Source organism: Pan troglodytes, chromosome 8 (assembly GCF_028858775.2).
Source record: "Pan troglodytes isolate AG18354 chromosome 8, NHGRI_mPanTro3-v2.0_pri, whole genome shotgun sequence".
NCBI lineage: Eukaryota > Metazoa > Chordata > Mammalia > Primates > Hominidae > Pan > Pan troglodytes.
In genome coordinates, this window is record NC_072406.2 from 106,394,154 (window position 1) to 106,408,423 (window position 14,270).

At 41.3% G+C, this 14,270-nt stretch overlaps 1 protein-coding gene across 9 annotated transcripts in view; it reads left to right on the forward strand.

Moving 5' to 3' along the window:
- The window catches only part of PLCE1 (phospholipase C epsilon 1), a 333,932-nt gene that overhangs the window by 170,889 nt on the left and 148,773 nt on the right, over positions 1-14,270 (forward strand). For all 9 annotated transcript variants that reach the window (XM_063782032.1, XM_063782031.1, XM_063782034.1 and 6 more), the window contains one exon: positions 5,759-6,075. In XM_063782032.1, the coding sequence (XP_063638102.1) occupies positions 5,759-6,075 (317 nt within the window). The remainder of the gene's footprint in view (positions 1-5,758; positions 6,076-14,270) is intronic.

The following is a 14,270-nucleotide window of genomic DNA, read 5'->3' on the forward strand; positions in this document are numbered from 1 at the left end:
ATACAATCTCCTGGTGTGCCATTTGCTCAGTTGGAAATGCAGAAATCATTCGTCTTCTGTGTCACTCACACTGGGAGCTGTAGACTGGAGCTGTTCCTATTTGGCTGTCTTGGCTCCACCCCCCTCTAATTTTAACTTTAAGTAACTTACAAAAAAACAGTATTACCATATATATTGGAAAAAAATCTGAACAGGCCAAAAAAAGCTGAACCAGGTTTTTGAGCATGAGAAGATTGAGATTTTGTTGCCTTGAATTTTTTGGAAATGGTTTTGATCTTTTTTTTTTTTTGAGACGGTGTCTTGCTCTGTTGCCCAGGTTGGAATGCAGTGGTGCCATCTCAGCTCATTGCAACCTCCGCCTCCTGGGTTCAAGTGATTCTTGTGCCTCAGTCTCCCGAGTAGCTGGGATTACAGGTGCCCACCACCCCACCTGGCTACTTTTTGTATTTTTAGTAGAGACGGGATTTCACCACGTTGGCAAGGCTGGTCTCCAACTCCTGACATCAGTTGATCCACCCTCCTTGCGTCCCAAAGTGCTGGGATTGCAGGTGTGAGCCACCATGCCTGGCTCATTTTGATCTATTTTCAAAAGTACTGTTATATGTGCATTACAAAAAAGTTGAGCAAAACAGAACTGTGTAAGTTATACACTATTATTTGTTTGGTGTTCACTGGACAGATATGCAACATATACCTATATTTACTAAATTATTTTTTACCTCAATAGGATAATATTCCATTGTTCTCAACTTGCTTTTTTGTCCTAAATTTTTTGTGAAATAAATTCAGTTTCAGTACATATACATTTACCTCACTTGGTCTATATTTTTGCAAGAGTTTCTGTTGGATAATATCCTAGAAGTAAGATTTCTAGTACAAAGAATACACGTTTAAAATTTTGTTTTGCCTCTCAAGAAAGCTTGTGCCCATTTCACCACCCCTCACATGGAATGGGAATGAAAGATAAAGTTTCTGAAACATAGGTACATGGAGATTCTGCCGGGTTTTGATAAGATATAATTTAAAATCATGATCAGAAGGTTGCTCAGCTGGCTTGGGGAGGAGATGCCTTCTAAAGTCAGAATCCTGTAAGGTATTCCTGCCTAACTCTTCAACTCCATTCTCTACCCAGAAGAGAAAAAAGGTGTGTGTGTGTGTGTGTGTGTGTGTGTGTGTGTGTGTGTGTGTGTAGAAATATGTCTCCTCTGTAAAGGATCCCTCAAAATGCTGAGTGTAACAGAGGGCAGATTTTTGGAGTCAGAGCTGCAATTAAATTTCAGCCCTGTCTCTCAATAGCAGCTTGTCTTTAAGCAAAATGTTTAACATTTCTGACCTGTGTTTTATCATCTATAGCAAGGGGATAATCACACCACCTTACAGGGTTCACTGTGAGAATTAAATGTGTTACTTAACACAAAAGGCTAATAAATGGTGAGGACTAAGAGCTCAATTAATGGCTTCCATTGAGACATGAGAAAGGGTGATTATGACCAAGCTACGGGCACCTTGGAGGGTAAAGTTTTTCCCACTTTTGCAGAAAAATATGAGACAATCACTAACAGTCTAGTTAAGATATGCTATGTGGGCCAGGCATGGTGGCTCACACCTGTAATCCTAGCACTTTGGGAGGCCAAGGCAGGTGGATCACCTGAGGGCAGGAGTTCAAGACCACCTGGCCAACATGGCGAAACCCTGTGTCTACTAAAAAATACAAATATTAGCTGGGCATGGTGACACACACCTGTAATCCCAGCTACTTGGGAGGCTGAGGCTGGAGAATCGCTTGAACCCGGGAGGCGGCGGTTCGTGCCACTGCACTCCAGCCTGGGTGACATAGCAAGACTTCATCTCAAAAAAAAAAAAGGTATGCTATGTAACACTACACCTTTCCCACCTACATCCAGGAACCCTCTTTGATTTTAACCATAACAATTTTATCACCTTCTCATATGCATCATTACTCATTTACTATGCTTATTGTTTATGTCCTTTCCTAGGGTGTTCCATATGAACAAAACTTTATTCTTGTTCACTAAATTTCAACATCAGGGTAGCTGAAAACAAAGCCTGGCACATAGTAGGCACTCTTTTTTTTAAATTTTATTATTATTATACTTTAAGTTTTAGGGGTACATGTGCACAACGTGCAGGTTTGTTACATATTTATACATGTGCCATGTTGGTGTGCTGCACCCATTAACTCGTCATTTAGCATTAGGTGTATCTCCTAATGCTATCCCTCCCCCCTCCCCCCACCCCACGACAGTCCCCGGTGTGTTCTCATTGTTCAGTTCCCACCTATGAGTGAGAACATGTGGTGTTTGGTTTTTTGTCCTTGCGATAGTTTGCTGAGAATGATGGTTTCCAGCTTCATCCATGTCCCTAATCCTGTAGCTGGGATTACAGGCACCCACTGCCGTGCCTGGCTAATTTTTTGTATTTTTAGTAGAGACAGGGTTTCATCATGTTTGCCAGGCTGGCTTTGAACTCCTGGCCTCAAGTGATCCGCCAGCCTCAGCCTCCCAAAGTGCTGGAATTACAAGAGTGAGCCACTGCACCCGACCTAGAATGACTATTAACTGAAGAATATGGGACTGAGAGCAAACAATGAGGTGGATAATTTTATTCACCAGAAACTTTCTAAAAAGAGAAGAGCCACAGTATCCAGTGGGTTTTATGAACTTTTCTTCATGGATGATGAGGAAGGACCAGGGGTCCTAGAGCTACTCGGTTTTTAATCCATCTTCCAGTGGCCCATGTTGTTAGAGAGCAAGGCCCAGAGGTGAGTTACAGCTGAGCACTAGGGCAATGTGTCCTATGAAGAGGAAAGAGGACATAATAGGGAGAGCTCAGCAAGGATGAGGGAAAGTGGGAAGTGTTTTTAACAGCTACTAAAAGTATGGAACTTAGAAGACAAAGAATTATGCCCCAAGAAGACTTCTGGGATGTTTTTTGTGGTACACAATATGAAATCCCTGGGTATTCCAGCTTTAAGGAAACCTACATGAAAGGTTGACATTGTTTCAAAGCTTCTAGCATTCAATTTGTGTTCCTTTGAGTGTGATGTCATGCTTATACTGAGATACATGCTTATACTGGGACCGCCAGATTTATTAGGGTTACACTGACCAGGTTTCTTTTTATTATTTAATTTATTTGGGCCTCTCTTATTGCTGTTTCCCACCAGTCACTAGACTTGTTATTCATTGTAACAGCATGTGATTCATATCTCAAGATGTATTGCAGTTTCCCATATGACATCTTATCTTACATTATTTGCATATTGTATTACATTATCTCTTCTCTTATATTTTAGAGAAGTGACTGGAGTTATTTTTATTTCCTCTGCAGAGTGCTATAGTTTGAGATCATGTCTTAGAGTTGGTTACTTCTGAGAAGAGTTCTTATATTTGGCTAATTCCACTGTACATATATTATCAGTATCTAGAAATTTCAGTTGGCCTCTTTCATCAAGCCACATTCTGATTCAATTTTCAGGAAACCTAGTCAGTTTCTAAACTATTCAGAAAGCTGGAGGGGGAGGCCATCTAGGGTAGATTTAAGCATCAACCTGATTTTAATGTTTTTTTTAATATGAGCTCAGATAGAACCAAATATAATTTAATAGTCTCCATTTTTTGCTACAGAAGATTTTTGGTAATTTGGTCCAAAAGATGTATTAAAATGCTTAGAGTCAACCAGGACCAACCTGGTTTCCATTTTTCTGTCCCATGTCCTCATTGGTTAATAATTTGGCCAGAGAGCATGGCCTGATTTTTTGATCAGAAGATATAGTCACCATACTCATGGAGGAAGGAATCAGGGACTGTGGGTTACCTGGTATAGAAGGACATAGTGAAGGAAAAGATAGAGAGGTTTGGAGTTTAAAGGATAAGGGATGTCGTTTTTGTTAGTTTTTAAGGAAAAAGGAAACTGAACATTTGGGTATGCAAAGAAGTCAGTAGAAAGTGAGGGATTAAAGGTGGAGATAACCACTGAAGCAAGTTCTGGAGGAGACAAAGGTAGATTTAATCACAAACCTGGGTGGGCCTTGGAGAGGAGGAAACACATGCCATTCTCAGGGAAGCAGAAGATGGAAGAAATATAAGGCATCTGAATTGAAGGAGTTTCTGACATGACCTACACTGTCTCAGCATAGTTAAGAAACAGTCGAATGACTGTGAGGAAAGCAAACGCAGGTATGGGAATGTGAGAAGAATAGAAGAGAGGATAGTGAGTTGTTTAGGAAAAAATAAATAAGTCTGTGTCAACTTTGAGTCACCCTGAGGGCCTAGCTGAAGTTAGATGATAGGAATTAGCACCCACCCCATCACTAAGTAGCATAATTGTCAGTGTCATCATACAGCAGCCCAGAAGCCAAGGAATGGATGGTTTGAGTCTGCCCAGCACTGGGGATTGGGACATGCCTGTGATGGAAAGTCAAGCTGTCTTCTTAGGGAATCTCTGGCTGGTGAGTGCCATCTAAAATGCTTATCGTGGCACCAGACGAAGGCCAAGGAACTAGAAGTTTGCTGAGGACAGAGAAATTTTGTTAGACAGAATAAAAGGGAAGAAAGAAGTCAAATTCAGGGATGATGACTTCAGAGTTTAATAATACAGACATGAAGCAGTTTGGAGTGATAATTCCAAAGTTTTCTGCAATGGAGATTTAGAAAAGAGTCAGAGAATACTGAGGTCTGAATGTGAAGGAAGTCATCCTTACGAACTTTGCTGTTACCCAGTGTCCAGGCTGGATGACAGGTATTTCCAGGAATAGAATGAGTGACATGAATATGTGACATTTCCCCAACTCAGGTGACCACAAAACTGTTTTTCTTGTAAATGCCAGTATTCCAGAGATCATTCTTTGGAAAACTCTGTTCTAGGGCTCATCAGAGACTTTCCGTTTGTTGAATGAATGAGTTACAGGTAAGAAGTTAAGAGGCAGCCTGGGACAGGGTCAAAATAAAGAGAAGGCAAGTATGTGGCTCTAATTACAGAAATCATTTTGAGCCTAGGCATCCCCTACTCTGGCACTTCCATCTCATGAACTGCCATCTTCTCTCCTGCATCCCTCTGTCACCTTCTTGCTACCAGTTGTGGGCCAGGCAGTTAAGATTTATTTATTTAGATACATCTCCTTATTACCTATTCCTTTCTTATGTTTATAGATGGTTCTGTTCTTGCAAACTCCCAAATAGATATCAGTGAAATCAAAGTCACTCTTTGGGGGTGACAGGTTGGCAGAGAATACCATGACATTTTGAAACCTTTTGTCCAGAGAGTCCTTGGGTCCCCAGGTGCCCTGCCCATTTACACATAATATGCATATACATATTCTTCACCACACAGCCTTCTTTCCTCTTCCATTTAAGTTGGCTATGCTTATACCCACCCTCATTTCATGTCATTCTGATGGTAGTTAGCAAAGGAGGATAAGGAAGCAAATGGTATTTTACAAAGTATCGTAGTAAACTGGTTGGGGAATTATGTGCTAGATTAATGCTGCTGCTGAAAATGGAAAACCAACCCTACCACCACCACCACCGCCACTCCACCCCCACCTCATTAGGTGACTAGAAGACAATTAGGACAGATATCAGAAAGGTCTTTGTAAAAAGAAAAATAGTACAGAACTCTTCACTAAGCAGAGGATTTGGTTAAAGAACATACAAGATTTGGAATGGCTCTCAAGTAAATATCTCTTGCAGGGGACACCAGATTTGATGTAACCACGACTTCTGTTGCTTTGTTTTAGAACGCCAGCCAGGCCCCTCTGTGGCCAATTCCAATGCCCTCCCTTCAAGTTCAGCTGGGATCAGCAAGGAGCTGATCGATCTGCAGCCTCTCATCCAGTTCCCAGAGGAAGTCGCCAGCATCCTGATGGAGCAAGAGCAGACTATTTACCGCAGGGTCTTGCCAGTCGACTACCTTTGCTTCTTAACACGGGACTTGGGCACTCCTGAATGCCAGAGCTCCTTGCCCTGCCTCAAAGCATCCATCTCAGCGTCGATTCTTACCACTCAGAATGGAGAGCACAATGCCCTTGAAGATCTGGTGATGAGGTTTAATGAGGTAAGAAGCCACTTTTTGATGTCTTGGTATTTGACTCACCCGTAAGTGATTTTCAAGCATACCTCCCCTTCTAGGTTTGTCTGTTCCTGATGTGTTCATTTCATTCTGTCTTGCCACTTCCATGATGGCTGTTTTTCTTTCCAGGCAAAGAGACAGACATCACATTGCAATCCTTCCTCTCACTGTACCCCAACTTGCCCTTAAGCCTAATTGATCTCAACTCCATTCTATTGCATTACCCAGTCCACCAATCCTAGTCCCTTTGGGCACCCAGAATGCCAATCTCCAACCCCTTCCTCTCCCCTACCAACCCCTCATTCCCAAAGGTGCTTTTAAAACCACATGTCTCAATTTTGAGTTTTGACAGCATGATCCCTTACCACATTCGTATAACCAACCCCCTGACCCCCTTCCATTATTAGGACTCCCTCAGCAGAAACACCTAGGTCACCAGAGAAGGCAGGAAACATGGGGCAATTCATTGAGGGGCAGTGAATCACCTCGGTTCTCTCTCTGCATCCCCTGAAGATCCTCAGCCCCAGAATATCAATCCAAAGCCTCTGAGACCACATTAGAAGCCAGTTCTGAAGAAGACAGGTGTGACTGGAGTCTGGGAATACTTAGGACAAAGCCATTGCGTGGGGGTCTAGGGACTCACTGGGAGATCAAGAGCCACCGGCTGACATCCCTGTGGCCCTGGGATAGGGAGGAGCGTCAGGAAAGAGCAGGGAGTCTCCATGCAGTACTGGGGTTGGGCGGACTGCACTCTTGGGCTTAAAAGGCACTTTCTCTTAGTAATGTAACCCACACCCAGAGTTTTCTATTCTACATTTTATGTTTTAGACTTAATTTCTTTTGTTTTGTGTATTCAATCACAAAATTTTAATCGGTATGTTTGTTGGTTGTTAGTTGGCTGAACACAGAGTAGTTGCCTATTTTGGTCATTTAGTAAACTCTACCTAAATGCTAACAGGATATTCCTATTCTGAGTCATATATATCTCTGATTGTCTGAGGATCTGTCATCCTGTGTTACATAAACACTTTCTGGCAAGGTGCGGTGGCTCATGCCTGTAATCCCAGTGCTTTAGGAGGGTGAGACAGGAGGATCGCTTGAGGCCAGGAGTTCAAGACCAGACTGGGCAAAATAGCAAGACCTTGTCAGTACAAATTTAAAAATTAGCTGGGCATGGTGGTGCACACCTGCAGTCCCAGCTACTGTGGAGGCTGAGACCCTCTAAGGATCCCTTAGCCCAGAAGTTTAGAGGCTTCAGTGAGCTAGGATCAAGTCATTATACTCCAGCCTGGGTGACAGAGTGAGACACCATCTTTAGAAAAAAACACAAAACACTTTCTAACTGTAGCTCACTTTGCAGCCTCCATAGCTTGCCAATCAAAATCCTGATGATGGTTGTAAATGTCAGTGACCATGATAAGGCCCATGAATACAGCAAGTGTTAGAGGCTGAGCTCAAGCGGTTCTGTATCCAGACATGTCCTGAACACCAGTCTATCTGGCACTGTTGTGCTAACCATTTTATATGTACCACTTACTTGCTCCTTACAACAACCTTGGGAGACAGATATTGTCATTAGCCCTATCTTATCAATGAGAAACTGAAGTATGTGGAGATGAAGTTATTTTCCCAAGATTACACAGGTGGTAGGTGGCAATTTTGGTTTAAGCCCACAAAGTCAGGCCCTGGGCTTTGAATAACTATAGGATGCTGCTTCCCACCTGCAGCAGGATTGCATTGGGGGGTGGTGCCTGCTAAAACTGCAGATTCCTGGTCCCACCCCCAAACTGAGTAAGACAGAATCTCTGGGAGTCCACATGAGAGCTTGCAAATGTCACTGCCCCAAAGTTGTTTTTAAAAATAAATCTCCTGATGTTCTTGATTTTCCTTACTGATAAAAATGGGATGGAAAAATGAAAGTTCCAGTAAACTGAGTGATTTTATTAGTGGATTTCACTGTATTTCATGAATTATTTTAAACTTCCAGATCTACCCACTCTCACATCCTTAGGACCCTATCTTGTCTTTATTTTTAAATTTCGACCTGAACTTAAAAGTGAATTGCCAAAACTTTTAAAATCTAATTTTAAATTAAACTTGGATTTCTTCCATTCACTTCCATAACCTTGGGAATCAAAGACGAATCAGTGATTTCACTAATTCAGAGTTAGTGATGATATGACCTACAGCTGGGTAGAGGCAGGCTTTGGACTATCTCTGAAAATAGTTTAGCTAAGCAACTTCAGAACGTAAACAAGATTTCTGGGAAAACACTTAAACTACTTAAGAGAACAGTCTGTTTCAAGTATTCTCAAGCATCTATTTTCATACAAATTATGGGTATGCTGATTAAAAATCAGTCTTACATAGTCAGATCCCAAATGATCTCTACTGGACACGACTGGAATAGCTAAATTCTAGTTCTTTTGTATACCTTAAAGTAGAAAAGTTCCATTACATCAAAAGAGAATTTTCAAATTCAGATTTTTCACCTATTTTGAATGACCTTGCCTTGAAATTATCATGGCTTTACATACTGTAAAGAAAAGGAAGAAATGGAGTTTGCATTTATTTAATAGATGCTCTGGACTGGACATTTTCACATTTCTTAAAATCTCATTCAGTTCTTATGACAGTTGTCATCAACCCTGTCTTGCAGATGAGGAAAGTGAAGCTTAGGCAACAAAATAAATAATGACAGTGTTGGATTATGGCCCATAGAGTAAAATAAATATTTTTTAATCCATACCGATATAAATACATCAGTGTGGTGGGGTTGGGGAGTAGGGACAGCACTTACTTATAGAAAAATTTCAATTAATAAATGTAGAAAGAATGAGAAAAATAGAAAATCATCATTAGAATACTACAGTAATAACTGTTGCAGGCAAGAACTACTGATGAATTCTAAAATTATTGGGCAAAAGTAAGTTTGATGAGAAATAGGACATTTGCAAATAGTCTCAAAGCATCTCTCCGCAAGATATTTATTAATACAAAGGGGAAAATAGAACAGTGGAGAAACCCGGTAGACACTGGCTTGACCAAGTGATCAAGGCTAACATGATTAGTAATGAGACATATCAACATATGCCTCCTGATATGATGCCCTGAGAAAGGCAGGACTTCATCTCTATAGTGTTCTTGCCTAAAACACACCACATAAATCTAGCAATGAAAAAAAATATCAGGCAACTCTAAATTGAAGGACATTCTACTCTTCAAAAGCATCAAGGTCATAAAAGGTAAGAAAAAATGGAGGAACTGTTAAAGGCTAGAGGAGACCAGGAGACATGACAACTAAATGCAGTGTGGGATCCTAGTGGACCATGGACTAGAAAAAGACATTAATGGAAAAACTGGAGAAACTCTGAGGCTCATAGTTTAGTTAGTATGATTGTATCAATGTTAATTTCCTGGTTTTGACAATTGTGCTATGATTATGAAAGATGCTAACATTAGAGGAAGCTGAGTGAAGGGTGTACAAGAACTCTCTGTACTGTCTTTTGCAACTTTTCTGTAAATCTAAAATTACTTCAAAATAAAAAAAAATTGTAAGCAGTGAGCTCAGAGAGATTGAGTCACTTGTCTAAGTAGCTGAGTGGATATCAGAATCCAGATCTTTCTTCAAAGTCTGTCTCTTCTCACCCAGCTGCTTCTCTCTTGTTAAATTATCAGGTTCAAGTCTGTAGTAAAACCTGACTTGCTAATTGAGAATTTAATTAGCCTTGGGTCTCCTTTCCCTCTTCCCTCCCTCTCTTTCTATTTCTTTTCAAAATCTCCTGTGTGTCTATCTTTTTTCTACTTCTCTTTCTGATTTTTATCCAGTTTCCCATTATCTAGGTTCCTGCCATCACTCCCTCATTCATTCATTCATTCACTCAAGAGATTTATTTATTTCAATTTTTTAATTTTAATTTTTGTGGGTACATGGTAGGTGTATATATTTATGGGATAGAGAGGATATTTTGGTACAGGCATACAATGTGTTATTACATCAGAGTAAATAGGGTATCCATCATCTCAAGTACTGATCCGTTGTATTAAAAACAATCCAATTACACTCCTTTTGTTATTTTTAAATGTACAATTAAATTATTATTGACTATATCACTCTTTTGTGCTATCAAATACTAGATCTTACATTTTTTTCTAACTATTGTATGTACCCATTAACTGTCCCCACTTCCTCCCTCACTCCCCTCTACTACCTTTCTCGTCCTGTAGTTACCATCCTTCTACTTTCTGTCTCCATGAGTTCAATTGTTTTAATTTTTAGCTCCCACAAATAAGTGAGAACACACAGAGGTTATCTTTCTGTGCCTTGCTTATTTCACTTAACATAATGACCTTCAATTCAATTCATGTTGTTGCAAATTACAAGATCTTATTCTTTTTTATGGCTGAATTATATATATGTGCTACATTTTCTTATCTATTCATCTTGTTGATGGACACTTAGGTTGCTTCCAAATCTTGGCTATTGTGAATAGTGCTGAAATAAACATGGGAGTGCAGATATCTCTTCAATAGATTGGTTTTCTTTCTTTGGGGTATATACCTAGAAGTGGGGTTGCGAGATCACTGAAGACATACTTATTGGCTGGGCATAGCAGCTCATACCTATAATCCTAGCAATTTGGGAGCCTGAGGCAGGCAGATGGCCTGAGCCCAGGAGTTTGAGACCAGCCTGGGGAACATAGCAAAACCTCATCTCCACAAAAAGTACAAATAATTAGCCAGGCATGGTGGTGTATGCCTGTGGTCTCAGCTACTTGGGAGGCTGAGGTGGGAGGATTGCCTGATCCTGGGAGGTTGAGGCTGCAGTGAGCCAAGATCATACTACTGCACTTCAGCCTGAGCAACAGAGTAAGTCCCTGTCTCAAAAAACAGACACATTGAGCACCTACTGTTCTCTCGTCTTCTCTTTTTTTCCATTGGCATGTCAAACATATTTTTTAAAAATAAGAAATTAGCAGTATATGGTGAAAATTGATGTTATAAGCCCATACGTTGATTCTGCCAAAATTGGATACACAAAATAAATGCACTTTCCTCAGTGGAAAGATGTATATTCCTTGGAATGTTATAGTATTTTAAAGACAAGAAAGAGAATATTAGCTCCATTGCCGGTGCTAGTCACTTGGGGTGGGGGGAAGTGAATGCATTTACTCGTGCATACATTCAGTTAATCCAGGACTTCTTAGAAGCAGTGTACTGTGGTAGATATGCACTAAGGAAAGTAAATAGCAGTCTGCCAGAAGCTATGAGACATGGACACAAATATCTACCAAAAAAGGCAGAAAGTAAGTGCAGTGAGAGTGGCACCAACAGAGAAGGCTGGGGTGTCCAGGTGGGTGACAAGAGCTCATTCTGCTGAGCCCTGGAGTCTGGGGCTGGGTCTTGAGAGATGGGAGGAATAGAGCGGGAAGTTCATAGAAATGGAAGGCAGTCCAGACAAGAAGACAATCAGACAGTTTTTGTCATGAGCAAGACTCATGGTTTAGGGAGGCAGCTTGTTCCAGATTGCCCCCAGAACCACGCTTATGAGCTAGAAGTTTCTATATTCTAACAACTCTCTACACAATGACTTAACTGTAATGTGGGAAAAAGGAAGAAAATTCCTAATACTTTCTGGGCAGTTTTGCATAATGTTTATTCTTAGGAAAGCATGGTTAAAATGCAACTCAAACTACGACCATGAAATTACTGAAAAGGTTCAGCTTACATTAATGAAGGCCTGGAGATAAATCATTTAAAATCAGTTTGGATTGTGGCTTGGAAGCAGTGTTTCCTCCCCATTCCCCCTTCTCATGCCCTATTAGACTGTGATGCACACACTAGAGAAACTTCTTAAAGGCAGTCTCTCTTTATCCTTGAAAACAAACAGAAGCACAAGGAGGGGTCCGTCCTCAGGCAGAGCTAGTCAAGATTTGTGTTGAACGTAGGCTTCATCCTGCTTTGCTTAGTTTGAGAGACAGGTCTTCCCGAACTTTCTTAATCTGGACACCTCTCTGTAGTCATATTCCTGATCTGAAGCTCTTAGAAGCCAGTGTTCTTTCTCTCTCCTTTCAGGTGGAGCAGCCTCACTTCTTGACCACCCACGAAATCTCTCACTTTGACAGTCTCAAATCACATTGTTCTTTTTTCCTATCCTTCATCTTCCTGCATCTAGCTTATACCTCTAGCCCACATTCCTTATGACCTTACTTTTAAAAAATTCCTCCTAAAATAAATTCCCAAGCCCTTTATCTTTTCTAGAGGAAATGCAGAGGCATTTTTATAGACAATTTTACCAAAAAGATTACATACTTTAGTGCATGCAGGTGAAAAGAGAGGAGAGGCAAATCGAGATTGCAGGGCATCCTTCCTCCCTTCACTCCCTCTCCCCTCTTTCCTGAGAAGCACCTTGGTGGAACGTGGAGTGAGGGGGAGGATCTTGGCATCACAGTTCTGAGTTGCTAGTTCTCAAACCTCATGTCTCCTTAATATGGCCTTTGCTCTTGTCGTGTTGTTCACCAATGATGATTTTGGGGGTTGGAACCCTTCATTGCATCTACAGCTGGTCCTTGGGATCGATCACACAAGCAAATTTTTGACTCCGTAACCTGTCACCACCCACACCACTTCCAGGCACTCTTTTGTGTAACAGACAGTTGATATCTCTGGCTGGAAAGTGATTTTCAAGGGGCCATAAGCAGGTTCACTTTTTTCTATGTCCTAAGAGGGCAGTTTTTGCTTGTTGGGTGGTTCTTGGCAACACCATTCAGCAGGGCTCCTCTTTCAGACCAGCTGGTCTGAGGGCAGGTCATGAGTCCTAGATTGAGACCCCCAGTTCTATTGAGACCCCAGCAGCTTCTACAAGGCCTCCACGTGGCTCTGCCCTGGGTGTCTTTTCCCCTCCCCAGTTCTGTGTGGTCAACCTGAGCATTCATCAGCTAGCTTCCCTGAGCCATGCAATCTTGGGCAGCCCAAAGTGACAATCAGTTGTTGCTTGTTCCTTCTGTCCGGTAGGTTTCACCAGATGTCAGTTCAACAGTTTAAAGGCCATCCTTTCTGTAAAGAATGCCAAGGTGCAGCTTAACTTCCTGGTAAAGAGTACTAAGAATAAATAAACCATCTGGTCAAAGAAGAGCCGTTTGAGCTTTCAGCCAGAATTCCTTATATACTTCATAGCAATGATGATCGCTTTGGCAGATTCCAGCATCTAAAAGCCTGTCTGGTCATAGCTATGGAAAGACCATTTCAGCACAGTAAGCAGAAAGCATAGCATATTATAATGATGTGAGGCAGTGTCATGTCCAAATAGGTTCTTTCACTTGAAATGTTTTAGAAAAAATATTGGTTTTTGAATTTGTATATTGAACCATGTTTAGAAACGTCTCAATCGAAGTTTTCCCCCTCTTTTATAAAAGCAGACAGCAGAGCAAACCATCTGTTCAGGGCTGCTTTACAAACTTCCTTCCTCAAATCTGAACACTGACAGGATAAATTGCTGATAAAAACCCCCTCAGGGTAAGGGAAATTTCAGCTCACTTTGGAAAATCAAATTTTTCCTTGACAAAGCACATCTCCCCTCTCAGAGCAGATATTGTATTCTTTCCCTGGAACATTTCACAGCACATTCCAGGAGTAACAGATATTTTACTCCAGAAATTTCTCGACTAAAAAAAATACAGTAGGCAAATAAACTACAGAAACTCAGCTGTGCAGGGCGGCATCCTAAGTGCAAGGTTAGCTGTAGATGGCACTTCCATCCTGAAGCTGATTGACAGCAAATCATGTCTCATGGTTCCTGGCAATCAGCACCCACACAGGGCTTTCCTCACCCAGAGTAACAGGTAGGGCTGAGAAATAAGAGGGGCATGAGGCTTGACATCATTCAGGTGCAGCTCTGGAGTCAGGCTGCCTGGGTTCTGATCCACCATTCCCAGCTGTGCAACCTCAAGCCAGATACCTAAGCCTTCATCTTTATCTTATTTTTATTTTAGTTTAGTTTTTTTTTTTTTTTTTTTTTTTGAGACAGGGTCTCTGTTGCCCAGGCTGGAATACAGTGGCTGATCTTTGCTCAGTGCAGCCTCAGCCTCTCAGGCTCAAGCGATCCTCCCACCTCAGCCTCCCAAATAGTTGGGACTACAGGTGCACACCACCTCGCCTGGCTAATTTTTGTATTTTTAGTA